The 27,996-nt window shown below is 45.5% G+C and overlaps 3 protein-coding genes and 1 long non-coding RNA gene across 4 annotated transcripts in view; 3 read left to right on the forward strand and 1 right to left on the reverse strand.

Annotated features, from left to right (window-relative positions):
• Window positions 1–2,032: 2,032 nt before the first annotated feature.
• LOC123519369 (phenoloxidase-activating factor 2-like) lies at window positions 2,033–4,144 on the forward strand. The gene is made up of 4 exons (XM_045280645.1): window positions 2,033–2,179; window positions 2,620–2,798; window positions 2,983–3,127; window positions 3,256–4,144. The coding sequence occupies exons 2-4, from the start codon at window positions 2,620–2,622 to the stop codon at window positions 4,042–4,044; spliced, it is 1,113 nt and encodes a 370-aa protein (XP_045136580.1). The 5' UTR covers window positions 2,033–2,179; the 3' UTR covers window positions 4,045–4,144.
• A 5,333-nt stretch (window positions 4,145–9,477) lies between these two features.
• Window positions 9,478–13,536, forward strand: LOC123519367 (phenoloxidase-activating factor 2-like). The gene is made up of 4 exons (XM_045280643.1): window positions 9,478–9,564; window positions 10,167–10,343; window positions 11,077–11,293; window positions 12,204–13,536. The coding sequence occupies exons 2-4, from the start codon at window positions 10,168–10,170 to the stop codon at window positions 13,116–13,118; spliced, it is 1,308 nt and encodes a 435-aa protein (XP_045136578.1). The 5' UTR covers window positions 9,478–9,564; window position 10,167; the 3' UTR covers window positions 13,119–13,536.
• Window positions 13,537–16,368: 2,832 nt separating this feature from the next.
• On the forward strand, window positions 16,369–22,685 carry LOC123519368 (phenoloxidase-activating factor 2-like). Its single transcript, XM_045280644.1, has 4 exons — window positions 16,369–16,496; window positions 20,322–20,651; window positions 21,237–21,414; window positions 21,522–22,685. The coding sequence occupies exons 2-4, from the start codon at window positions 20,329–20,331 to the stop codon at window positions 22,311–22,313; spliced, it is 1,293 nt and encodes a 430-aa protein (XP_045136579.1). The 5' UTR covers window positions 16,369–16,496; window positions 20,322–20,328; the 3' UTR covers window positions 22,314–22,685.
• A 4,164-nt stretch (window positions 22,686–26,849) lies between these two features.
• Window positions 26,850–27,996, reverse strand: part of LOC123519376 — a 5,113-nt gene continuing 3,966 nt past the window's right edge. Inside the window, exon 3 of the long non-coding RNA XR_006678999.1 lies at window positions 26,850–27,050. This is a non-coding gene — a long non-coding RNA (uncharacterized LOC123519376). The remainder of the gene's footprint in view (window positions 27,051–27,996) is intronic.

The following is a 27,996-nucleotide window of genomic DNA, read 5'->3' on the forward strand; positions in this document are numbered from 1 at the left end:
GTTAAGTTAGGTAAGGTTAGATGACCTCCACTCATCTCACTTATAAATGGAGAACCACTAACTAAAAGAATTGGTGAAGCTATTGACAAACTACCACATTACCAAACTAACCATTGCATACCACCAGTTTATCACATCACTGTCCACTTAACCTATCAAAACACATCAAAGACTTCATCTACCTGATTTACCGTGTCAGTCATTACGCCGTGTGAGAAAAAAAGTGTCTCGGAAAATTAGTCAGAGTTTCGTTATCTCAAACACTTCTGCCTTCACCTCCACTGCTTCAAAACGCTTTATTTGAATCCACACGAATTCTTAAGATGTTTCTACGATTCTACAGGCAGAGTGACAAGACTTCTACGTTATTAACTGGAGAAACTCTATTAAAAACCACGCTAATCATCACTGTGACCTTGAAAAATAGTCATGGAGAGAAAAAAAGAGCGATTTAAAGGGGCTTTTATGGTTTTAGAGGCATAGTGACAAGATTTCTACATTATTAATTGGAGAAACTCTTAAAAGCCTCACTAATCATCTCTGTGACCTTAGAAAATAGTTATAGGGAGAGAAAAGAGCGATTTTAAGGTGTTTTTACGGTTCTAGAGGCAGAGTAACAAGATTTCTACGTTATTAACTGGAGAAACACTCTTGAAAGCCTCACTAATCATCTCCGTGGCCTTGGAAAATAGTCTTGGTGAGAGAGCAACGCGTTTCTGAATACGGATCTAAGTCGCGTCTAGACAGAAAAGTACAGCAGCTCGGTCAGGGACAGCTCAGGACCCTCGAGATTAGAAAATTGTATTAATATCCGTTAGAAGAACGGAATCAACCTTGAGTGTTCTGCCAGGGTTCGATTCAGGGTTCGATCCCCGCCTGCTTTCTCTCACGGGTGTCTCTGAATCAGCTCGAAGCCATGAACGAGACAGTACTGGCGGGACGTTCAATGGAAAGATGTGTCGTTGTGAATATTAACCCCTTCAGTACTGGGACACATTTTTTTCCCTTAAGATTCGTGTACCATTACCTCATTTTATTGACATTAGTAAGGGTTTCTGGAGGTCAGAAGATTAATGGCCACACTCTTCACTATTTTAATCCCCTACATGAGTTTCTGAAGCTGTATATGTCACAAAATAGTCACCAGAATGAATATGGAAACGCGTCACGGAATTGAAGAGGTTAAACTGCCTCAGTTATTACTTTGGTTTGCTCTCTCTCTCTCTCTCTCTCTCTCTCTCTCTCTCTCTCTCTCTCTCTCTGGCACACCTACCCTCATTACAACTAAAACAATTCTCTTCACGTACAATTTGTCACGACTGATGTTGAAACGTGACTCAATATGCATTACTCTCTAGTCAACATATTATTACCACCTTCCCTTCCTCCCTTTCTTTCTGTCACCCACTCATGCCGCCGTTATTTCCAGCCCCAGGACCACCTAAGCCCGCTCCAGTGCCACCCAAGCCCCCTCCCCACCAGTGCTCTCCTCTAGTGGTGACAAAGAGCGAGCCGGTTCACGATACAGCTCTAGGAAAATTTTTACATTGCCAATTTCGTCACATGCCCCTCTCCCTCTCCCTCCCACTGCTCTCTCTCTCTTTCTGTGTGTGTGTGTGTGTGTGTGCAGCCTTCACCCACCTTCACCACTGGACACTTTTATCTCTTACTTATCTCTCTCTTTCTCTCTGTAAACACAAGTCCCCACCTCTCTCTCTCTCTCTCTCTCTCTCTCTCTCTCTCTCTACGATGTGGGAATTAACTTTTTTTTAGATACAGCTCGACATATGAGAGAGAGAGAGAGAGAGAGAGAGAGAGAGAGAGAGAGACTACACTGCCAGATAAGACAACAAATCGTAGCCACGAATAAGTGTAGCCAGGGCAGCCAATATCCCGAGTGTTTCGCCACCCTGTTGTTGTCGCTATGCATTCAAGAAACTCCACACACTCACCTGGAAAAAACAAAACAAAAAAAGAGCCACAACAGGTTGGAGGGGCCAGGGCAGCTTCAAGGCTAATTACCTGGAGATGCCTGGCAAGTCCGCGGGGGGCTGGGGGGTGAGGGCTGGCCTGTATATATAGCCGCGTCTCCGGTAGTGGCGGCAGTTGGCTGGACGGCAGAGGTTCAGAAGGTGCCGCATACAGTTCTCGTCTCATCAGCTTTCTACCTGCTTTGAAGGTAACCACGACTTGCTCTCAGGTGGCACAGGTGAAGGTCAGGTAATCAAGGCAGAGTGATCCCAATACTGTTTGATTTTCCATTTTTTTTTTTTTTTTTTTTTGTTCCGCTGAAGACTTTCATTAAGTTTATCCTGAGTCGTGAATGAAAGGTTAGGCTGACGTGAGGGCGGCGCTGCGCTGTGGCCCCGCAGATTCTCGCAGTGTGTTGGGTGTTTGACGTAGTGAAGCACCAAACGCACAAGTTGTCTTCAGGTTGATGTGGTGGTCATGATAGTGAACACTGTGGCGGCAGTGAGTGCAGTGCTTGAGCGGGCGGCAGTGTGTGGTGACGGGAAGAGTGTCCTGACGAGTGGTGGGTTAAGGCAGGATAGGCGGGTATGGAGGGTTTAGGTAGCATTCAGCTTTACGGTGTGTCATCATGAGGTGGGTGTGTTACAGATGCGACACCTGGCAGTCCTTGCCGCCCTCCTGGCCGTGGCCGCCGCTGGACCAAGGGAGCGCCGCCAGGCCAATGGTGACTACCAAGTCTGCCGCGCCGGTGCCGGCGTGTGCGTGCCTTACTACCTGTGTAGCGATGACACGGTGATCACTGACGGCACTGGCATCATCGACATCAGGTGAGTTACTTTCTTTATTATATCCAGTGAAAATTTTTGTTTAAACCTCCGCGATAATCGTAATGCGTTTTCCTCCTTCAGTCTTTACTAAGCATGTTTATAAGTTACAATGTCAAACTGATCATGCTCCTCAGAGATCGCATATCCTCGCCCGTCCTTCTTATCCCAAATCCCTTCATTCCAGAACTGGATCCGAGTGTGCCAACTTCCTGGACGTCTGCTGCACCAACCCAACAGGCCCCGTCACGCCCACGCCGATCCCGCCCTTCGTCTCCACTTGCGGCACAAGGAACTACAATGGCATCGATGTCAGGATCCAAGGATTCGAGGTGCGTAAGAGGCGGTTTGGGTTTCACTAGTGTTGTATGATGTGATTCATGACACTTTAATCAGTACTACACTTTACCCAGTCTGGCGCACGAGTGTCAAGTCTCTGACAGTCTCCCCTTCCTCACAGGGCAACGAGACCCAGGTGGCTGAATTCCCATGGATGACCGCCGTGCTGAAGAAGGAGGTCGTGTCGAGCGAGGAGATCAACCTGTACTTGTGCGGCGGCTCGCTCATCCATCCGTCCATCGTCCTGACGGCGGCTCACTGCGTCCACAACCACGCCGCCGGTGACCTTCGCGTCCGTCTGGGCGAGTGGGACACTCAGAACGAGTACGAGCCATACAAACACCAGGACCGCGATATTGCCAGCGTTGTCATCCACCCTGGCTTCAACCCCGGCAACCTGCACAACGACTACGCCCTGCTGTACCTCCAGACTCCCGCTGAGCTCAGCAGGAACGTGGACGTCATCTGTCTGGACAATGACCTCACCATCCTCAACCCCCAACACGACTGCCTTGTCACTGGCTGGGGCAAGGACAGGTTCGGCAAGAAGGGAGTCTTCCAAAATGTGCTGAAGAAGATCGAACTCCCTTACGTTCTTCCTGGCCAGTGTCAGGATGCGCTGCGCACCACCAGGCTCTCCAAGTTATTTATTCTGGACCCGTCCTTCCTCTGTGCTGGCGGAGAGGCTGGTAAGGACTCCTGCAGCGGCGACGGAGGTTCTCCTCTGGTGTGCCTGGACAGGACCAAGACCCAGTACGTGCAGGTTGGCATTGTGGCGTGGGGCATTGGCTGCGGCACCTCCAACATCCCCGGCGTGTACGCTAACGTGTTATACGGGTACAACTGGATCGTCAATGAGGCTGACAAGCTGCTTGCCGGCCCCGTGGTGGACTACTGGAATTACCAGTGATCTGGGCAGGCGTCTCCACGGCCACACGCTTGTTCCTTCTCAAATCAAATGTAATATAAATTATAAACTGCGATAATTAAATTAAATAAGAGACTTGTAAGTTTTCGTTTTTATTAATCCATTTGACGCCACATACACGCGCGCACACCATGGATTTCATGAAGTCGAGCTGTTTTATCAAAAACTCCCTCATTGATAAATTAACAAACAATGGTGGCACTCACACTGGCTCGCTCAGTGTGGGAGGAGTCGGCCCCGCAGTGGGACAGGATGGAGGCACTCAGTGTGGGCTTATTCACGGGGTTCTTGGTGGCCGAAATACTTGGATGAGCATTACAAGAAGCGCGTTCAGTGAGCAGTGAAGCGATGTCACTGGAAATATGCATGACTGGCCACACGCTGCATTATTCTGTCTGTCTCTCTCTCTCTCTCTCTCTCTCTCTCTCTCTCTCTCTCTCTCTCTCTGTCTGTCTCGGTACACGATGCAGTTTAGCAATCTAGGGACAAGTGCTGCCATACACCACCAAAAATCTTAGTATCCGTTAAAATGAAATCCTAATCGGTAACAGTAATAAGAAATCTAACTAAATACTCAACTGCAATGAAGAACCTGCAATATTTCCCACCAGTAACCGTCACTGCACCACCACCACCACCACATCAACCGTCACACTACTGCTCTCCCTCTCCATCCATCACTCCACAACACCACTCTCATCACTATTTCCATATTATAACTCCACCTAAAACACACACACCAATAATCTCCCACACCCTTCATCCATCGTCATCACCATCCACACCAAACTGCAATACCACTGAACCACACCACACCACACCACACCACACGACACCACCGCTCCACTTTTAATACAGGACATTGGATAAGGGTAATATAAGTGTTCGTCGTATTTATCCACTATTTTAATCCATCAAGCCATGACTCCTCCACATCATATCCACATCATAGCATCACACCACAACACCATACCACATCACTACACCACTACAGTACCATATTACTATTATATTATATCATCATCACGCTACCACAACACCACACCACACCACACTACCGTTACATCATATCCACACCACTTCACCACACCGCCACACTACCAAAAGCACCATACCACTGTTACACCACATCCACACCACACCACCTACTATCACACCATACCACCACACCACATCACACCACACCATCACACCACACCACCACATCACTTCAACACCACATCACCGCAGCTTTCTCCACCACTGCGCAAAGGACAAAAAGGAAGGTCAGGTGAGGCACTGCAATCCTGATTCTTGGAAGAAAAAAACACGAAAGAAAAAAAAAGTTTCAACACAGTCATACTCGTCACAGTGCTTCAAAAAAAAAGAGAAAAAAAAACATGCCTTCTCATTCTACATATATACGCTGATTTTTCCTTCCTATGCACCGTTTGCAATCGTCACCCGTGAACCAAAAACTAAAAATAACTAAGAAAAAGACATTACCTATGGTTCATATTCTCAAACACTTTTGCGCTTCACCTTCACTATTTCAAACGCCTTTTTCTTAAGTTTACACGAGCTTTTAAGGTGCTTTTCATGGTTCTAGAGGCAGAGTGACAAGATTTCTATAATATTAACTGGAGAAACACTCTTGAAAACCCCGCTTATCATCTCTGTGGACTTGGAAAATAGTCAAGGTGAGAGAGAAGTGATTTTTAAGAAGTTTTTATGGTTCTAGAGGCAGAATGACAAGATTTCTATAATATTAACTGGAGAAACACTCTTGAAAACCCGCTTATCATCTCTGAGGCCTTGGAAAATAGTCAAGGTGAGAGAGAGAGCGATTTTTAAGGTGTTTTTATGGTTCTAGAGGCAGAGTGACATGATTTCTATAATATTAACTCTTGAAAACCCCGCTTATCATCTCTGCGGGCTTTGATAATTGTCGCGGTGAGAGACCAAAGCATTTCTGAATAAAGACTTCCAGATTCGTTTGTTTGTCTTCCCTCAACTTCCTCTAGAAACACTGATACATGCACAACAACAACAGAAAACGTAATTACTTTCTACAAAATCTAGTAAGCTGTGTGTGTGTGTGTGTGTGTGTGTGTGTGTGTTTATGTTTCAAGTTTTATTCTGTTTTAAGCTATTTACAAGTTCTTATAGAAAACATTTTGATAGACCATACCTTCCAAGTCCTGTAACTAATATTGTAGTGAATAAATATCTGTCTATCTATCTCTGTGTGTCCGTGCATGTGTGTGTGTGTGTGTGTGTGTGTGTGTGTGTGTGTGTGTGTGTGTGTGTGTGTGTGTGTGTAAGTAACATATTTTTTAAGCACAAGCACTGATATATATAAAACTACTGCAAAATGAGCCCCAACTTTCTACAAATAAGTTAAATATGTATATGCGTCCGTTGGGCACATTTTTACACTCCCTGTCCGTCACTAATACGTAGTCACCCAGAAAGCACTGATGTGACAACGCCCTGGACTCAATGACCAGCGGAAGGCCGGCCGATCGGTACATATCCGTGTGTGACAATGTATGGTGGGGTCAATCTATTACCTATCTACCTACCTATGTATCTATCTATCTATCTATCTATCTTGTTTTTCCTGCAAAGGGGTAAAAAGGTCCACTTGGTTACCAGTACCTTTAAAGAGTAATAGAGTTTAGCCAAAGGTCAGGGACAAATGTCTTGAAAAACTCCCTCTTATAACACGTCAGTTCCTAGGAAGATGGAAATACAGAAGCAGGCAGAGAGTTCTAAAGTTTACCACCCATCTATCTATCTATCTATCCACCTATCTATCCATCTATCTATCTGTACCTGCCTTTTCCGGAACGTGAGGAAGCGAGGCATGTGTTGGGAGGGAATTAGAGCATAAGATATTACCACAAACATTTTCATCATTATAGTTATTGTGTCCCCATTTAGTGGTGTGAGGGAGGTGGGTCTGCCTGGGGATGTGGCGTGGGGGGTGGGGTTATTCTGTTTTAAAGAGTTTATGGATGTTTTTGAGTAAAAGAAGTTGTTTTTAGCACATTTTAGGCAGTTTTATGGCTGATTTAAGGTGTTTGAGGCTGTTTTAGGACATTTTAAAGGTGTTTTAGACTGTTTGAGTTTTATAGGTGTTTTCATGTGTGGGCAGCGGGAGGGGAGGGGAGGGGAGGGTAGGGAAAGCAAGACAAGTAGAGGGTTTGATTGTATGGTGAAATGTGTTGTGTTGCTGTCTGGTTTGCTTGTCTTGAAATGGTCTCTTGATTGTTTAAAATGTATTGTTTTTGTTTTCTTCCTTCCTATTGTTGTTGTTATTAATTTTACTGGTTTCTAAATTTACTAGCGTTAATAACACCATTGTTCATTTCTTTTTTTTTTTCCAGTGTGGTGTATGTTTTCACTGTCACTGCTTTATTAAATCGTTTACCATTATTATTTTTTTTTTTCAATTACTGCTGATGTTAATATTGTCACTATGAATCTTATCACCACCGCCACCATCACAACCACCACCACCACCATTACCACCATCATCATAGCCATCACCATCACCATCACCATTACCACCACCACCACCATCACTGTCACCATCGCTATCACCACCACCATCACCACCACCGCTACCACCACCACTACTGGACACGTTCGCACACAAAAAAAAACATAAATAAGATCAATAAAAAAACAAAATACATAAAAATCCTAAAAAATGCAAACACACCACTGCCTTCAAAATCCGAGAGTGAATTCAGACTTTTGGAAATAAACGCTGATTTTCCTTTCCATCGCCCACACTCGTCACCACATCCGCTGCCCCCTTCCCGCCCCCCTACCCCTTAAAACTCCAATGTCACCCCTCACGCCCCCCTTTGTCACGTCCTTCTTTCATCCTCCCTCCGTCACCCCATCCAGTTTACTCCCTCAACTGTCACCATTACGTCACCAATCCCGCCCCTCACCCCATCACTCCCTTCACCCCTTCACCCCTTTATCATAGTCACTCTTTCTTTTATCCCCTTTTTTATTTCTCCTTCTGTCTCCTCACCGTCTTTTAATTACCCTTTTTCATCACCTTGGTCTCTTTTCCTTGTTTTATTATCGTTTCCTTGTGTCTTTTCTTTTTCTTATTATTTTTCCTTCTTTCACTCGCTTCAATCTCTGTTTCCTCTTCCTATGCTCCTTTTTTTTTACCTCCTCCGTCGTATATTCTCTCTCTCTCTCTCTCTCTCTCTCTCTCTCTCTCTCTCTCTCTCTCTCTCTCTCTCTCTCATATGCTTTCCTCTTAGAGTAGAATCACAAAGACAAACAAACTTATACTGCCAAAGGTACATTTTGACTAATTTTGACTAATCCTTTTTAATATTTATGGAGACTGATTTCAGTGGGGTTTTTTTCTAATGTTATTTTTTTTTTTTTGCCCTTTGTAGTCTTCCCTCTTACATAAAAAAAAATCATAAACAATGGTAAAAGATAATGAAGTGACAAGCAAGGATAAGACAAGATAGAATAAGAGGTACTCAATGTTATACAGAAGCAGGCAGGGCGTTTCAGAGTTTACCAGACTATCTATCTATCTATCTATCTATCTATCTATCTATCTATGAATCACGGGTAGAAGAATAAACCAGGTAATGAAACAGGTGACTAGAATGATTAGTTAACAGAGACATTACAGACAGCGAGTGACATGTCGTGGGTAAACCAATGAGTTACAGGTCAGAGCGTAATTAAGGCTATATTGTAACTACTAATTTTTATTCACGTTTTCTTTACACCAGTACTTAACACCAGGACTTACACCAATACTTGATACACCAGCAGGGATGAAACAGGGAGTGTACACAGCGATATTTGTTACGTGCACACTACAAAGCAAATATTTAAAGGCTATATTGTAACTATTCTCTTTCATTTTCGTTTTCTTTAACACCAGGACTTACACCATTACTTAATACACCAGCACGGATGAAACAGGGAGTGTACACAGCGATATTTGTTGCGTGCACACTACAAAGCAAATATTCAAAGGTTCCACTTCACATAAAAAAAACTTATATCGTCTTTTACATGCCAGTTTCGAGCCATTTTCCATGCAGGACTTGGCTTCTAGCACTGTCACGCCTCCGGTTTTATCCGTGCGAAACGTGAAAAAAAATCTAAAAATCATGCCGAGAGCTGCCGATTGCCACATGATGGACAGCCTTCCCTGCTTTCATTCAATTCCCCTGCCCCAGCGCTGCTCCCACACCTCCCTGTCTCACCCCTTCACTGCGAAATAAAGTGACGAACAAGTTGAGGTCTGAGGCAAGGAGTGCAGTGCCGCCCAGTGAAGGGTATCAGGGATTGTGTCTAGGGGTTCCTGGCATGTCGACCCAAAAAGCAATGTCGCTCTATATATATCCCGAAAAAGGCGAAGGAAGCACAGTTGTTCCTACAGTCAGTGAGCGGCAACGACGACTCATTCCACCCACTGCTACCTAACCTGCTGCTGCTGCTGCTGCTGCTGCTGCTCAGGTAACTCAGACCGTCGACTTGGAGACTCCTACTTGATCTGTCCAGACGTGTTGTGTGGAGTTAATGGTGCCGTGTGTTTTGTCTCCACTCCCCTCTGAGGACTGCAGGACACAGGAGTCTCTGCCGCCACCGTGCCTGTCACCTGCAGGAACTGTCTCCTTTCTTTAGCTGCAACAAACACGTGTTTCTTTCCTGAAACAATAGAATCCCAAGGTGCGGGAAGTGCCGTGCTACTGTTTCTTGTTCATTTGGTCAACAGTAGACTTCAAAGGTTCATTAGAAGGAGAGTTCCGTGAAAACAAAAGACTGACTGTGCATGCCACGCCACCTCAGAAACCACAGATAAACAAAATGATTGATTCAGAGTTTATTCTGACGGACTGGAATGACAGAAACCATCCCGTGTGCCAAACGTCCCGAGGTCTCTCTGGACTCAGGCAGATCTGTCTTAAGGATCGTCTGACATGAGGCAAGAATGACCCGAGTAGCATCAGCGCCACCACCACGTGACTGTGACCCAGACAGACGTGGACACTCAATACTTATACACTCGTACACAGACAAGGCAGAGACAACACTGAACAAGGTCACGTTGTCTGCAGGATGCGACAGCTGGCAGTCCTCGTCGCCGCGGTGGGCCTGGCCGCCGCTGTGCCCAGGGAACGGCGTGAGGCGGAGGAATATGCTCCATGCAAGGACGGCGCGGGGGTGTGTGTGCCCTACTACCTGTGCCAGGACGGCCAGATCGTGATGGACGGCGCAGGTATCATTGACATCAGGTGAGTCTCGCACATTACTCCTCCAGGGACGCCGGCAGCAGCAGCAGCAGCATTCCTTATTTCTGTTACTGACGGCTGTATTGTTAAAGCTTTCTGTGTCCTCCCGTGCACTGACTTCACACACCACGGAGTTAACAGGAAGAGTTCTCATGGGAATCTTTCTGGTTGGCGATGACTACGCCTTGTTAAACAGTGACTAAAATCAGGGAAACATTAACCAAAACACAAATAACTTTCATTGTAACCTCTTGGAAATCAAAATGAGACGTTGCAATAAAATTATAATGGATCTGAGCACCACGAACATAGGAAACACACACACACACACACACACACACACACACACACACACACACACACACACACAGCAATAAACAAATAAATAGATAAAGATAAATAGAATAAAGATAAGACATTTGTCCCTGTCCTTTGGCTAATTCTATCAGCTCTAGAAGGAGACTGGCAAATGAGTGGGACTATTTTCTATATATATTTCTGTTGCCCTTGGCCAATCCTCTCTTACATAAAAAAAAGTCATCAACTCTTTTTTATGTAGGAAAGGGGGCCAGCCAAGGGAAAAAAAAAAAAGAAAAAGGCCCATTCGAGTGCTGGCTCCCTACAAAAAGGAAAAACGTCAGCCAAAATTAGGGAGCAAATGTCTCGATACCTCCCTCTCAAAAGAAGACAATCCGTGAAGTAAATCAGACTACCCTCCCCCCCTGTCCCTCCCCAGGATTGGAGACCCCACCAAGAAGAACTCCCAGGATTGCATCAGCTACCTGGATGTGTGTTGCGCTCAGGGTGCGACCATCGAGTCCACCACCACCACCACCACGACCACCACCACCACAACCACCGAAGCTTCTGCCGTCACCACCGCCGCGCCCTTCCAAGCCTTCTGTGGCAAGAGGAACCCAGGAGGAATTGATGTCAGGATTCAAGGGTTTAAGGTGTGTGTGTGTGTGTGTGTGTGTGTGTGTGTGTGTGTGTGTGTGTGTGTGTGTGTGTTTAAAAGAACGAAATATTATGTAAAATGCCAAAAATAGTGTAAACCACCAACTACCTAACATACAACGCATTCAAAAAAGAAATTTCGCAAAAAAAAAAAAAGAAAATATAGATGGATAGATAGATAGATAGATAGAAAAAAACAGATAAATACAGACACATAGATAGATAGATAAATAGATAGATAGACAGGTAGACAATTAAGCAGATGAAGATAGATAGATAGATAGAAAAGCAGATAGATAGATGAATTAAGATGAATTGATCAAAACCCTGAAACGAAGAAACATGACAAAACACCAGGAAAACAGGAAAAGAAGAAAAAGGTGAACAATTAAGGTGAGGTAAACATATAGACAAACCTCCCTTGAAAATGTGGCCGCTCGAGTGGTTTTCTGTAAGTCAAGGATACCGAAAAAAAAATTATTGAAGGTAAACTTTTAAAATCCGAAAAGACAAGGTATAATTTAACTTTGCATAAAACCCTTTGAGAACCATGACGCGTTTTCATATTTATTCTGTTTACTATTTGGGGATTTTATACAGCTTCAGAAACTTACGTGGTGGTTGAAATAGTGAAGACTCTGGCCATTAATCTTCTGACCTCCATGGACCCTTCCTAATGTCAATAAAATGGTCTAATCGTACACAAAACTCATGGTACTCGTCCAAGTAGTGAAGGGGTTAAAGTAATGAATATGATAACATAATAGTAGTAGTAGTAGTAGTAGTAGTAGTAGTAGTAGTAGCAGTAGCAAACGTAATGTACTCAAACAACAATACAAGGAAGTAGTTTTGCATTATGGTGTTGCCTACTTGCCTTATTAACCCCCTTGTGCCACTCTCCCTCAGAACAACCAGGCCCAATACGCGGAGTTCCCCTGGATGGCCGCCGTGCTCCACAGGAAATTCGGAGACAAACCCGTGAATCTGTACGTGTGCGGCGGCTCGCTCATCCACCCGTCCATTGTGCTCACCGCCGCGCACTGTGTCACGCGGTACGGCCACAGCACCGACCTGTACGTGCGTTTGGGCGAATGGGACACGCAGAAGGAATATGAACCGTACCCGCACCAGGACCGCGCCGTGGATGTCGTTGTGATCCACCCAGACTTCCATCCAGGTAACCTCGCTAATGACTTCGCCCTCCTGCACCTCGCCAAGCCAGCCCAGATCGCCAAGAACGTTGGGATTCTTTGCCTCGAGCAGATCGACTACCTGACCACCAACTACACATGCGTGGTGGCCGGCTGGGGCAAGGACAAGTTCGGTAAGGAGGGCGTGTACCAGAACGTCCTTAAAACTGTCGATCTGCCATACGTGGACCGCGGGAATTGCCAGAACAGCCTGCGCTACACAAGACTAGGCAAGTACTTCAAGCTTCACGAGTCCTTCCTCTGCGCCGGCGGGGAACCAGGTAAGGACTCATGCAGCGGCGACGGAGGCTCCCCGCTCATGTGCCAGAACCCAGACTCCGGCAGCTACGTCCAGGCTGGCATCGTGGCGTGGGGCATTGGCTGCGGCACTGGCGGCGTCCCAGGAGTGTACGCTGACGTGTCCTACGCCTTCGACTGGATCACTACTGAGGCGGATAAGCTGGTGGGAGAGGACGGTGGTGGTGGTGATGGTGCTGGTGATGGCGCAGGTGATGGTGCTGGTGATGGCGCTGGTGATGGTGATGGAGCTGGTGATGGTGACGGAGGCGGTGACGGAGGTGATGACGGAGGTAACAATAACGGCGGTGGCTCCCATGGGTATCGTGGGTGATATGTGACGGCCACCATGACGGAAAGGCACTCGCGTATCAGCAGGCCATGACCCATCTTGCCCATTTTTTTTTTTTTTTTTTTTGAATAGGAGAAACTGGCCAACAAAAAATAAGAAAAGGCCCACTTGATTGCCAGTTCCCTACCTCCAGCACACCTGCCTCACACCTGCCTGCTTACCTATGCGAATCCTATCCCCATCCCTACACCTTACACCCCTCACCCCAGACCCTACACCCCAGACTCCTCACCCCAGGCCCGACACCCCAGGACACACCACAACATAACACCAATAAAGAAAACGGCCTTGTGGAGACATCTAATAAACAAGATGCCTAAATTACTGAGAAAAAAGGGGTTGGCGTTTTTAATCCACTGTAGCTTTGCATATTACCTCATAAAATAGTACACAAAATCCACCGCTGCGTTTTCTTTTAACTTATTTTCGCATTAGCTTCACGTCGTTACCCTTGGCTTCAGGAGAGGTCCACAGACTCACCTTGGCTTCGTGTTGACTTCTGGAGAAAGCTTTGCGCGCTGGGAGGGTGAGGGAGACGGTAAGGAAATAGCAATGTTGAAACAGGAAAGTCAAGAAACGTATTTGTTCTTTTCGGGGTGAGTGTGAGTTTACTTGAATAAAGATTTTCCTAGTCCTGTGTGTGTGTGTGTGTGTGTGTGTGTGTGTGTGTGTGTGTGTGTGTGTGTGTGTGTGTGTGTGTGTGTGTGTGTGTGTGTGTGTGTGTGTGTTATTATTGTGACCAACATTATTAGCATTACATAATAGTAGTAGTAGTAGTAGCAGTAGCAGTAGTAGTAGTAGTAGCAGTAGCAGTAGAAGTAGTAGTAGCAGTAGCAGTAGCAGTGGTCATATTACAAACAGCATAAGGAAAGGACACTCCCTAACACACACATAAACAAAACCAAAGATAAACAAGGATGAGATAAATCAAAATTCACTCCGGCAAAATCACACCGAAAAGAAACACAAACAGGCAGACCAACAGACAGACGAGCCAGGAAACAGGACAGCAGCAGCAGCAAGCAAAAGTACAAAAATGAAAGGAAGGGAAAAGTCAAGGGGAAAACACACAATGGAAAACTAGAGCCAGCTGACCTTGTTTTGCTGACCTTGATAATGTAAACACAGAGAATAGACGCGTCCTTTCTTTCTCCTTTCACGAGGGACACACGAAGAGATAGAGATAATAAAGAACACAAACCACACATGCGTCCTTTTCTTTCTCCTTTCACGAGAGACACACGAAGAGATAATAAAGAACACAGATCACAGATGCGTCCTTTCTCCTATCACGAGAGACACACGAAGAGATAGAGATAATAATGAATACAAACCACAAATGCGTCTTTTCTTTCTTCTCTCACAGAATTTCCAACACGAGAGACTTATGAAGAAATAGACACAAATAATGACCACAGACCACAGATTTTTCTTTTCTTTCTTCTTTCACGGATCTTCCAACACGAGGGACATACGAAGAAATAGATATAAACACTAAATTCTTAAATAAACCTTCTTCATTTGTCACTCTTGAACATTTAATTCCTTCAGTTCTGGGACACACTTTTACCATGATTTTTGTGTACGATTAGACCATTTTATTGACACTAGGAAGGATCTATGGAGGGCAGAAGATTTATGGCCACGGTCTTGACTATTCTAATCCCCCCACATAAGTTTCTGAAGCTGTATAGAATCACCAAATAGTAAGCAGAATGGATATAAATGTTCCTGGAATTATTAATAGTAAGTGTAGTTTATTTAACCCCTTCAGTACCAGGACGCGTTTCATATTCATTCTGCTTACTATTTGGCGAGTTTATACAGCTTCAGAAACGGTGAAGACTCTGGCCATTAATTCCCTTTATAGATCCTTCCTAATGTAAATAAAATCGTTTAACCACTCACAAAATTCATGATGAAAAGGCATTCCAGTACTGAAGGAACAAAGTGTGGACAAAACCCGATGCATAATTAATAAGATAGAGTGGACAGAGGGACTTGCCGCGTGTTGGGATTGATGTCTCTTTGCTGCTTCACCTATCTTACGATCTTGAAGCCATTGAGATAACAGATTCTTCCTTGCCTTCAAAATACGTAGCTCATTAGTGACTCTCACTCACACACACACACACACACACACACACACACACTCTCTCTCTCTCTCTCTCTCTCTCTCTCTCTCTCTCTCTCTCTCTCTCTCTCTCTCTCTCTCTCTCTCTCTCTCTCTCTCTCTCTCTCTCTCTCTCTCTCTCTCTCTCTCTCTCTATATATATATATATATATATATATATATATATATATATATATATATATATATATATATATATATATACAGGTGCGCGACGATCATTTGCTACCGCCTGTTGAAATTGCCCTAAACATTCAAGATAAAATACTGTCAATGTTCCTCACGTACTGGTACTTCACCTAACTTTATGATGGTAGTAGTAGTAGTAGTAGTAGTAGTAGTAGTAGTAGTAGTAGTAGTAGTAGTAGTAGTAGTAGTAGTAGTAGTGGTGGTGGTGGTAGTGGTGGTGGTGGTGGTGATGGTGGAAAGTGGGCAGAGAAGATAAGGTGGAAAGAGAGAGAAGATACAGGTGGAGGTAATAGTGGTGGTGGTAGTGGGAGGGAAATAGAGATAGAGATAAGGTGTGAGGTGGTTGTGATGATGATGGTGAAGGTAAGAGAACAGACAGAACACGACGAACATAAACACTAAACCTTTCACTACGATAGGCATAAGAGAACGAGAAATATTTTTTTTTAAGTAAGAGGGAGAACTACCAAGGCAAAAAAAAAAAAAAAATTTGTATTAGAAAAAAAAAAAAAAAAAAAACGGCCCACTTGTGTACATTAGAAAGCCCATTCACCACTGCAGGGTTTTCACTACAACACATGACAGAGAATCGAATCATCTCCCTGCTTCGAATCACTACCACATATACCCTGGCGCAACACCTTGTCTTGTCACACTCTCACCACACCACACTCACGACACCACACAATAGAACATCTACAGGAAGCCAAACACAGCAATTAGCACACACTTAAGCCCCATCTTCCTCTTCCTAGCCAAGGGAAAGCCCCGTACTAGAAGGATACAGTCATGAGAACAATAAAGATAGAGAGGGAATACAATGACGTCAGGGGAATGTTAGAGGCGGCGCATTCTACCGACAGTGCGGGCAACGAAGGAGCCATCAGTGTCTCAAGGCTAAGGGCAGGAGGGGTGGCTGGGAGGGTGGTGGTGGGGGGGAAGCGGAGGCTGTATAAAGGAAGGTGCTGGGTGGAAGGTCCGCTCAGTTCATTCTTCCAAGCGCTCGCCACTAATCCGCAGTGTTAGAGGCGTGTTTAGAGGTAATGGTGGTGGTGGTGGTGCTTGTGGTGGTGGTAGTGGTGGTGGTGGGGGATTGGCTCATTAGTGGATACAGTTGGATTGGTGGATTCTTCTCTTAGTTGTGGTGAAAGTGGATTTACGCATATTTATCCAAGTGTGGTAGTGGTTGTGGTGTGTGGTGGTGGTGGTGGTGGTGGTGGTGGTGGTGGTGGTGGATTGACATATTAGTGGATTCAGTTGGATTAGTAGATTCTTCTCTTAGTCGTGGTGAAAGTAGATTTATGCATGCCTATCCAAATGTCGTAGTGGTTGTGGCGTTATTATGGTGGTAGCAGTGGTGGTGATGGTGGAGGTGGATTGGCTTCAGATCTCTCTCAGTAGCGGTGGAGGTGGGTTAAGGTGCGGCGATCCACAGGTAATGACTGTTAGTTTGTTGGTGACTTATTGTGATGATGGTAAAATTGACCCTACTAGCTTTGGGCGCTGCTAGGTACGGTGGATAGATTATGTACGCGTCCCAGGTCAGTTAGTATTGGCTTGGAGGAACTGGAGAAACAGGAGGAGGTGGAGATGGAGGTGAAGGTGGAGGTAGAGGTGGAGGTAGAGGTGGAGGTGGAGGCAGAGACAGAGAGACGCAGTGGTGTTACATAAACCAAACAAATGAAAAAAAAAGTCACTCTACTTGTGCATTAGCCAACCAAACACAAATTTTCCTGTCCCAGATTTTCGTCTAACACTATCAACCTTTTAGGGAACTGGCAATCAAGTGGACCTTTTTCCTACATTTTCCTTGCCCTTGGACCAGCTTTCCCTATCCCATAAAAAAGAGAGAAAAAACCCCACTGATATATATACTAGAGATAAATTTCATACACCAAAGTAAGAGAGCTTATCACCTTGACACTATAACTATGCACCTGAAACTAAATAAAGGTACACACCGTCCCTGCTTCTAGATATGTCCAGGGAAGGAGAGCCACAGCAGTATGCAAGCTCTGGTCAGTGTTGGACTCGCCGGGCTTAACAAACAGTGGGGAGTGCACGCAAAAGCAAAGAATCCTTGAACTGAACATTAGACCTTGGCTTCGTCTGTGTTTGTCTGTAAGGCGCGAGGACACTGAACATCCATAGAGAGAGAGACAGACAGGAAGAAACAAGAGACAAGACAGGAAGGATACGATTACAAACTGACAGAGAGACAGAAAAGTAAACAGAATGATGATGATGAGAGAGAGAGAGAGAGAGAGAGAGAGAGAGAGAGAGAGAGAGAGAGAGAGAGAGAGAGAAACATGAGAAGAATGAGAATAAGAATAGGAATATAGAAGGAATAAGAAAGAATAAGAAAACAAGGGTAGATAATAGAGAAAATGAAATAAGGAAGTGAAAAAAAAGCAAATGTAACAGAGAGAGAGAGAGAGAGAGAGAGAGAGGTGGGAAGGACAGGTGAGGGTGATAGAACAAGTAAAGACGAAGAAAGATAGAATTAAAAACGCGAACCGAGACTTTTCTTGTTGTTGTTGTTGTTACTGTTGTCTTGCACGTGCGTTATCGATGGCCTGAATACTGATGGGGCAAAACGGTGCTAAATACGTGCAGGTGTCCTCATATAAGCATGAAGGATGGAGTGTTACCTGTGTTTGTATTGAAAAGTGTACCGCTTGTGATTTACGCCTTGTCTTGACGTGTCATTCATATTCTTCGTGTTATTCGTTTTCTTCACTTGGTAAGGATCTCTCTCTCTCTCTCTCTCTCTCTCTCTCTCTCTCTCTCTCTCTCTCTCTCTGGGAAAACCCATCCGCGTCTGGTCACCGGCTTTCTCTCTCTCAGTCTCTCTCAGTCTCTCTCTCTCTCTCTCTCTCTCTCTCTCTCTCTCTCTCTCTCTCTCTCTCTCTCGGAAAAACCCATCTGTAAAACCCACCCGCGCTGAATCCTCTGAATACTAATAAGCACAAACTCTCTCTCTCTCTCTCTCTCTCTCTCTCTCTCTCTCTCTCTCTCTCTCTCTCTCTCTCTCTCTCTCTCTGGGTAGGACGCAGCGTAAAGGGAGTGGCGGGATGGTGCGTCTGGTGTGTGGTGTGTGGTGTGTGGTGTTTGGTGTCTGGTGTGTGGTGTGTGTGTGGTGCGTGGTGTGTGGTGTATGTGTGTGTGTGTGTGTGTGGTGTGTGGTGTATGGGGTTTGGTGTGTGTGTGTGGTGCGTGGTGTATGGGGTTTGGTGTGTGGTGTGTGGTGTTTGGTGTCTGGTGTGTGGTGTCTGGTGTGTGGTGTGTGGTGTGTGGTGCGTGGTGTCTGGTGTATGGTGTATGGTGTGTAGTGGTGTGTGGTTTCTGGTGTCTGGTGTGTGGTGTGTTGTGTTTGGTGTGTGGTGCGTGGTGTGTGGTGTCTGGTGTGTGGTGTTTGGTGTATGGTGTTGCTATGGCGATGAGATAAGCCAGGAGAGAGGCCCCTAGAGTGAGAGACACGCGCCAGGACACAGCCAAGGTTACACTGTCAATCACCAATACACGCGTAATTTCACCTCAGAATCCCTTATTGTTGCTCTGTGGACGTCCCTTCAGCCTCATGGCGGGGGACGGAAGGCTGGCAGTGACGTGTGCTCGCTTTGCCGGAGATAAGGAAGGAGGAACTGCGAACTGTCGGCCCAGATGAGGATATGTCTTTAGGGAAACTTCTTCTTTTTCCTTCTTCCAAGGCCGTGAAGGAGACCACGAGGTTACGGCGCTGCGGTGCATGGCCGTGAATAACGTACGAGATGACAGGAGTTAGCTGCTTCAGTACCATGACGCGTTTCCATATTCATTCTACTTATTATTTGGTGACTTAATACAACCTCAGAAACTCATGTGGGGGATTAACAAAGTGGAGACTGACTATCAATCTTCTGACCTCCATAGACCCTTCCTAATGTCAATAAAAAGATCTAATCGTACACAAATCTCAAGGTAAAAATGTGTCCCAGCATTGAAGGGGTTAATAATCACCAAGGTCTCACTCGTTTTTGTTCATCTCGCATTGTCATTTCAATATTACGAAGCTGCGATTGTGTGAAGGAATGCAAAAACTACAGTTCCTCATTTTCTGATACATGCACTCTGGTATGATGAAGCAATCTATTTCTTGGGTTCACTCATAATCTTCACTTTAGTAAATGTTAAGACTGTTTCTATGCACTGCCTCAACATGAAAGGTTATCTCCTGCCATGACATGAGGCTTAAGGGCACGGCTGGGCTGTCCTGGCGGCTCATCCTCTGAAGGTCAACATGAACAAAGTCATTCTCGTAAACACAACAGCAAATAACACTCAACACGCCGCGCATTAAGGCTTGTTAACGCCGGTGGAGCCTGCAACACCTGTGACGCGGCAACACACACACAAGGCCCCGCATACTCACTCACACACTCACACAAGGCCCAGCACACTCACTCACACTCACTCACACGCACACACAAGGCCCCGCACACTCACTCACTCACACACAAGGCCCCGCACACTCACTCACTCACACTCACTCACACACACACACACACACACACACACACACACAAGGCCCCGCACACTCACTCACTCACACACACAAGGCCCCACACACTCACTCACACTCACTCACTCACTCACTTTACCTAACACCACGACAACTCTTTGCCTCCTTCTGTATTTCAGTCTTCCTTTCTTCTTTCACGTGGGAGACTTCAAGACATTTGTCACTAGATTTTGGGTGACTCTACTTACTTTTAAGGGAACTGGCAATCAAGTGGGCCTTTTTTGAAACCTCTTTGTTGCTCTTCGCCAGCTTCCCCTCTTGCATAAAAAAAAAAAAAGGAAACTAACCAATCTTCTCCACACAGACGCAGAATGAAGACCTTGGCTGTGGTGAAGGTGGTGATGGTGGCGGCCGCTATGGTTGCTGTAGGGGACGCGGCCGCCAGGAACCGCAGACAGGCCAGCGGTTGCTTTTGGTGGGCGGGAGAGTGCAAGGAAGACAACAAAGAACAGGAACCTCAAGCACAGGGAGACGCTGGCCAGAACGCTACAGAGGGGATATCAGTTCGCCAGCACCAACACCAGGAATATCAAGAATATGCCAGCTGCGACAACTACCGCGGCGTGTGTGTCCCCTACTACCTGTGCCGTGACAACTCAATCGTGACTGACGGCGCAGGTATCATCGACATCAGGTGAGTGAGTGGGTAAAGATGAGTGAATGACCAAGTGACTGAGTAGATGAATGAGTGGGTGAGTGAGTGAGTGGGTGAATGAACGAGGTGATTCAGTGAGTGAGTGGGTGGGTACGTGTGTGTGTGTGTGTGTGTGTGTGTGTGTGTGTGTGTGTGTGTGTGTGTGTGGATGGGTGAATGAGTGGATACCTGGTGAGTGGTGATGACTTGTGGGTGTGTGTGTGGGTGGATGGGTGAGTGAGTGAGTGAGTGAGTGAGTGAGTGAGTGAGTGAGTAAGTGAATGAGTGAAAACCTGGTGAGTGGTGATGACTCGTGGATGTGTGGGTGGATGAGTGAGTGAGTGAGTGAGTGAGTGAATACCTGGAGAGTGGTGATGACTCGTAGGTTATATCTTATGGTGGCACGAACACAAAAGAAACAACGAGAAAAGAAAATCTGCTGATATCACTCTCTTAAGAACATGAATAGTGTGTGTGTGTGTGTGTGTGTGTGTGTGTGTGTGTGTGTGTGTGTGTGTGTGTGTGTGTGTGTGTGTGTGTGTGTGTGTGTGTGTGTGTGTGTGAACCCTCGTCCCTTCCCTGCAGAATCGGAGGGCAGAAGGACAATGTAACACGATCAAGCTCTGAGTGTCCGAGCTACCTGGACGTGTGTTGCACCAGCCCCCTGCCGCCCACCACCACCACGGCGCCGCCCACGCCCTACCGTTCAAACTGCGGCACGAGGAACTACCAGGGGATAGATGTCAGGATCCAAGGCTTCAAGGTGCGTGTGTGGATGAGCCTAACAATACTGACCTCCTTGAAATAACACAGGGTTTTGATTCATGTCCTCAATGCACTCCCTGGTAAGTGTTGTTTCTCCTGACGCAGGACAACCAGGGCCAGTTCGCGGAGTTCCCGTGGATGACTGCCATACTGAAGAAGGAGTTGGTTGACGGCACACAAAAGAACTTCTACGTGTGTGGCGGCTCCCTCATCCACCCGTCCATTGTGTTGACCGTCGCCCACTGCGTCGGCAAGCTCGGGGCCAGCCAGCTGACGGTGCGCCTTGGGGAGTGGGACACGCAGAGGAACTACGAGCCGCACCCTTACCAGGACAGGGGCGTCAATGCCATCGTCATCCACCCAGATTACAACCAAGGCGGGGCTCTGTACAATGACTTCGCCCTCCTGTACCTGGACTCCCCCGCTGAGCTCTCCTACCACGTGGACACCGTCTGCCTCGGCATCCCCTTCGACTACAACCATTGTCTGGTCACGGGCTGGGGCAAGGACAAGTTCGGCAAGGAGGGCGTGTACCAGAACGTTCTCAAAAAGGTGGACCTGCCACTGTGGGACTACGGGAGGTGTCAGGACGCCCTCCGCACCACCAGACTGGGGCGGTACTTCAACCTGCACCAGTCCTTCGTGTGTGCCGGCGGTGAGGCCGGTAAGGACTCCTGCAGCGGTGACGGAGGCTCCCCCCTCGTGTGCCAGAACCTGGAGACCGGGAAGTACGCGCAGGCGGGCATGGTGGCGTGGGGCATCGGCTGCGGTACGGCGGGCGTTCCGGGAGTGTACGCTGACGTGCCGTACGCTTACGATTGGATTGTCCAGGAAGCAGACAACCTGCTAAGGAACACACCAGGGTACACCCGCTCCTACTGGGAGGTGAAGCACTGAGGCGCCACCTGCCGCTGCCTCCTGCTACTGCTGCTGCCGCTGCTGATGATGCACTAGCGATTGTATCCAAGTTCCAAAAGAGTTAGATCGCTCTCACAGAACCAATCCTGTCTATTTATATGCACATTCCTCATTGATCTTCATTCCTCCAAACACTCGTCAAAGTCAAGGAAAATTGGACTCTGGGTATGATGGCGACGTGACTCCCACAGACACGAGTGAGAGGCGAGCGGCGGGCGGCAGGCGGCGTGACGCAACTCCCTGGTTCATCTCGGCCCTAGCGGCGGCTGTCTCGGTACTGGCCACCATGGAAGTGCATCTTAGACTACCTCCTTATCCCTTAACAAATACACTATAAATTTCCCAAGGTCAGTATGTGAGTACCTTTATTTGAAACCTTTCCAACTGGCGCCAAGACACAGTGAGGAGCAGCGCGGTACGTGAAATGTAAGTTTAGACTCGTATTCTCAAACACTTCTGCAGTTCACCTCCACTATCTTAAAAGGCTTTGTTTAAATTTACATGAGTTTTAAGGTGCTTTTATGATTCTAGAGGTAAACTAACAAGATCTTTACATTATTAACTGAAGAAACACTCTTGAAAACCATGGAAAATAGTTAAGGTGAGAGAGAAGAGTTATTTTTAAAGTGTTTTTACGGTATTAGAGCCAGATTAACAAGATTTCTACATTATTAACTGGAGAAACACTCTTGAAAACCCACTAATCATCCCTGCGGCCTTGGAAAATTGTCGTGGTGAGAGAATAAAGCATTTTTAAGCAAATTATTATGATTTTAGAGGCAGAGTGACAAGATTTCTACATCAATAACTGGAGAAACACTCTTGAAAACCCGCTAATCATCCCTGTGGCTTTTCAAAATAGTCAAGGTGAGAGGGCAAAGCGTTTCTGAACACGGATCTAAAATGAAATGAAATAATAAAAGTAAGCAAACAAAATACAAATAGATAATGTCATGATGCAAACATTCTACATGAGACATCTGCAGGAAGGAGGGTGCGTGGGTGAAGGCGCCTTTCGCAACACAGCTAAGACAACAGACCCACAGGAACACGACGCCTCATAAGTCACAACACAATACAGATGAAAAACAAGAACACTAGTCTCTTTTTGTCAGTCTGTCATTGATGGGGATGTATTCTAAGGCAACACAGACACACAGACACACAGACACACATCAAGACAGTTTTTCAAAGCCCTTCAATACTGGAACACATTTTTACCTTGAGATTTGTGTATGATTAGACCATTTTATTGACATTAGCAAGAGTATATGGAAGTCAGAAGATTAATGGCAACAGTCGTCACTATTCTAATCCCCTACATAAGTTTCTGATGCTGTATAAAATCACCAAATAGTAAGCAGAATGAATATAGAAACGCGTCATGGTACTGAAGGGATTAAGCTCTCAAAGGCTGTTTTCCATAGTGATGGCGTAGGATACTAGCTAAATTATCACTACAGAACATTAAACATATATCAATATCTCAATAACTTGCATCAGAACGTATCAAAAACACTTGCGATGAAGATAAGAAGTGTCTCATAAAGGAATGTCTTTTTTTCTGAATGTTGACGTGAATGTATTAGTTACCCAAACATATTGACACTTCACAGCAACGCAACACAGAAAACGTAATAAAATCTGGGGGACTAAAGAAACACGAGGGATGCTGGGCGTAAATACAGGGAATGCATAGAAATATATCTGATCTACTGAACTGATAAAGGGAGTAATAATGCTGCTATTCCACGGACAAGAAAGTAAAATAACACCCAATCCTTTGTAAGTAAAACGCTGGAAGATAACGCAGGAGAAAGAAAGAAAGAAAACACGATTAAATAAGGTGTTCAGAATGCAGTCTTGCCATAAAATTAACATATATTAGATAACAAAGGAGTATAATTCTATTCCACACTTACCCAAACTTGTCCTTGTCACAGCATCACATCGCCAGCACGGACATCCTCCACTTAACGTCAAATAACTCACGGATCCATATTTCACAACACCACTTTGTTTGCTTAGGATTATTGTACAAACTATACCACACAGCCTTGTTCTCTTTGCTCACTCTCGCGTATGGAATGGTCTATGGGGCTGATGTCCTTACCAGAGCAGACATGGTTACCAAATGTCACTGTGAGGGGATGAAATGTATTGCACGGGTCTTTGTAATTACCGCAGCCACAAAGCTCTGACTATGAAGCTTCGCACGGGTGACACGAAGCTTCAATTTATCCTCCTTTATTATTAGATTTGTCAGCATCTTTATTTAGAGAATTCTGAATCTGTCAAATTTTCCTCCATTTTAGAATTGATGAGGTGACGAGATGGTTAGTGGTCATTGCCAGGGCAGGTTACCATTCATCCCTGCTAATGATACACCTGCTTCTATCTCTCATATTGTCCTGCTCAGCCTACTCACGAGAGGGTCAGTGAGTACCGTGCCGTGTGCCCGAACATTGCCACCGCCTGTCTGTGTGTGTGTGTTGCACAGATAGTGGTGTAAACAAACAATATATACGGAGTGGCGGGAGAGATTGCACCATACTACTGCAGAGATACATACTTCACATACTTCCTTGGCTGTGACTGCGAGATGAGGGTTGGGAAGAGTGACCTGGCCAAGAAAAGTAAGTAAATAAACCTTCGCCTGTAAATTCCGAGCCACATGTGAGGCTGGTGAGCGTGTGAGCGTCAGCCACAACTCACGGGCAGCAACTTCAGTCATATCTCTTAAGTTCGCCCGTTTATACTGACGGATATATACACTTTCTTAATATTGAAAGCCGGTACTCGTGTTGTCTGTGGTAACTGGTGAGTGGCGTGTGGCATAACCTTGGTGCATTAACATAGATATGAAGTTAAGCGGCACACAGCAAACATTAGCCGCTACATTGCTGATAACCACCGATATGTGTGTTTGTACGTAATATTATATCACTTGATGACGGTGGAACTGAAAATAATGGAACTTGGAACATTATTATTTCATTCTCCTCTCTCCATCTCCTCTCTTGCTAATATAAACGGCACTGTAAGGAGAATAGATGTGACGTCAAACCAGCTGCGTGAAAGAGCTGCGAAGGGAGAGCCGGGAAGCGAGGAGAGCTGGAGGGACATGTATATTAGTACAGTGCCATATAAACATCAAGGAAAAAATAAATGTTGTCGAAATGACCTGCAAAAGTAAACCAGCGCGGCGTGTCGTAATAATTGTGAAATATGGAAACTCTGGTGTGTGTTATGAAGAGAAGTGACACGCTGGGAGTTTGTCTGTCTGTCTGTCTGTCTGTCATAAAGGCCCATATTCTGAAACACTTCCGTGCCCCACCTTCACTATTTTCAAAGGGTTCTAGTTGAAGTGGCACTGGTTTTTAAGGGTGTTTCTGTGATTCTAGTGACATGTTAATAAGTTTTCTGCATTGACAACAGGACAAATACTCTGTAGAACTCGGCTAATCGTCTCTGTGTTCTTTGAAAATGGTCGCAGTGAGAGGGAAGCGTTTTTAATATTGCGCATAGAGTGAACGACGAACTTGTGTACTCTCTCTCTCTCTCTCTCTCTCTCTCTCTCTCTCTCTCTCTCTCTCGGTAAAAGTAAATATAAAGTCCGTATTTCTTATCTATTGTGACTTGGGGCTACAGATGAAGTGACGTCCCTCGCTGGTGATGGTCAGGGCTTCAGAATTCTGCATTGGTTTAGGTCAGGGAGCAGCGTCGCGTGTTGCCTCTACTCCCACATCAAGGCAGCTGTGTGTTACCTAGTGGCAGTGTACAGGTGTGACGGTGTGAGTCTGTGGGTATGCTATTGCTCATTATGTGATTAACTTAACTTTTTAGCTTGACTTTTAAGAGGGAGGTATCAAGACATTTATTCCTTAATTTTGCCTAATTCTTTATTTTTCTTTTATTGAACCAGCACTCAAGTGGGTCATTCTTTTATTATTTGTTGTCCTTAGCTGGCTTCTCTCCTGCATAATAAAAACAACTCATTCTGCTTCTAATGTAGTGGTTGTAGTAGTAGTAGCAGTAGTGGTGGTGGTGGTGGTGGTAGTAGTAGTAGAGTTAAAAGAGGACTGACTACGTTACCTGGACTTCAAAATATTACTCGTAGGTTGATTTAAGTAGGTGACGCCACTTCAGCTTTAACCCCTTCAGTACTAAGACGCATTTTTACCTTGACTTTCAGGTGTGATTAGACGATTTTATTTGCATCAGGAAGGTTCTATAGAGGTCAGAAGAGTAATGGGCAAAGTCTTCACTATTCTAATCCCAACATATGTTTCTGAAGCTGTATGAAATGGCCAAATAGTAACAAAAATTAATATGAAAGCACGTCCTGATACTGAAGAGATGAACCCTTCAGCACCATGACGCGTTTTCATATCCATTCTGGTTATCATTTGGTGATTCTATACAGCTTCAGAAACTTATGTGGAGGATTAAAATAGTAAAGACTGCGGCCATTAATCTTCTGCCCTCCATAGAGCCTTCCTAATGTGAATAAAATGGTCTAATCGTACACAGATCTCAAGGTAAAAATGTGTCCCAGTATTGAAGGGGCTAAATTCGCATTGTGGAGTGTGTCAGTGATTGCATTGGAAGAACATGTACTTGTAATGGCTGTGACTGAGGTGTTCTTTCAGTTGGTGTGGGTGAGGAAGCGCAGACGGCCGAGTGTTGGAGAATGTTGATCAGCTGAGGCGATTTCTAAACAGAGAAAAGTGCATTTAGTTTAGATTTCTTTACGTAAGTTCGGATCATCTTAGTACAGGTTAACCCCTTAAGTACCATGACGCGTTTCCATTTTCATTCTGCTTACTATTTGGTGATTCTTTACAAACTCAGAAACTTATGTGGGGGATTAAAATAGTGAAAACATTGGCCATTAATCTTCTGACCTCCATAGAGCTTTCCTAATGTCAATAAAATGGTCTAATCGTACACAAATCTCAAGGTAAAAAATGTGTCCCAGTGATGAGGTTAAAAGTTACATTAGCTCAAGTTAGGATAATCAACCTAACCTAACCTAACCTAACCTATCCTTACTTAGATACAGCAGACACATCTTCACGTGACCGGCAGCAGACGTCACGAGGAGAGGAAATGCAATAAGGAAATAGTCTCGTTAAAGGAAGTTGAGCAGCGTTAAGGAGCTTCAGCCGTACAATCCCTGTCGCTATGTAGGTGTGCTCTATGTCCGCTCACGCTGCTGCGGTTTCCAAAGCCATAGAAGTTAACCTCCCACTGTTAAAGGATGAATGTTGTACCACCTCCATCACTGCTACTACCATCACCATCACCACCACCACCACCACCACCACCACCACCAGTATCGCCACTAACTTATACTTCTATACACCACTACCACCACCACTATTACTAACACTACTACTACTTCTGTTTCTACTTCTACTTCTACTACTAGGACCGCCACTATTACCACCACCATTGACACCACTATCACCGCCAGCACTGCTTCTTCATCTGCTACCACCACCACCACCACCACCACCACTATTTCTACTTCTTATACCACCACTAATACTACCACCACCATTACCACTACCACCACCACCACCACCATCACCACCACCACTATTTCTACTTATATTTCTACTACCACTAGCACTACTACCACCACCACCACCACCAC

The sequence above is a fragment of the Portunus trituberculatus genome, chromosome 45, assembly GCF_017591435.1.
Source record: "Portunus trituberculatus isolate SZX2019 chromosome 45, ASM1759143v1, whole genome shotgun sequence".
NCBI classification, from domain to species: Eukaryota; Metazoa; Arthropoda; class Malacostraca; order Decapoda; family Portunidae; genus Portunus; species Portunus trituberculatus.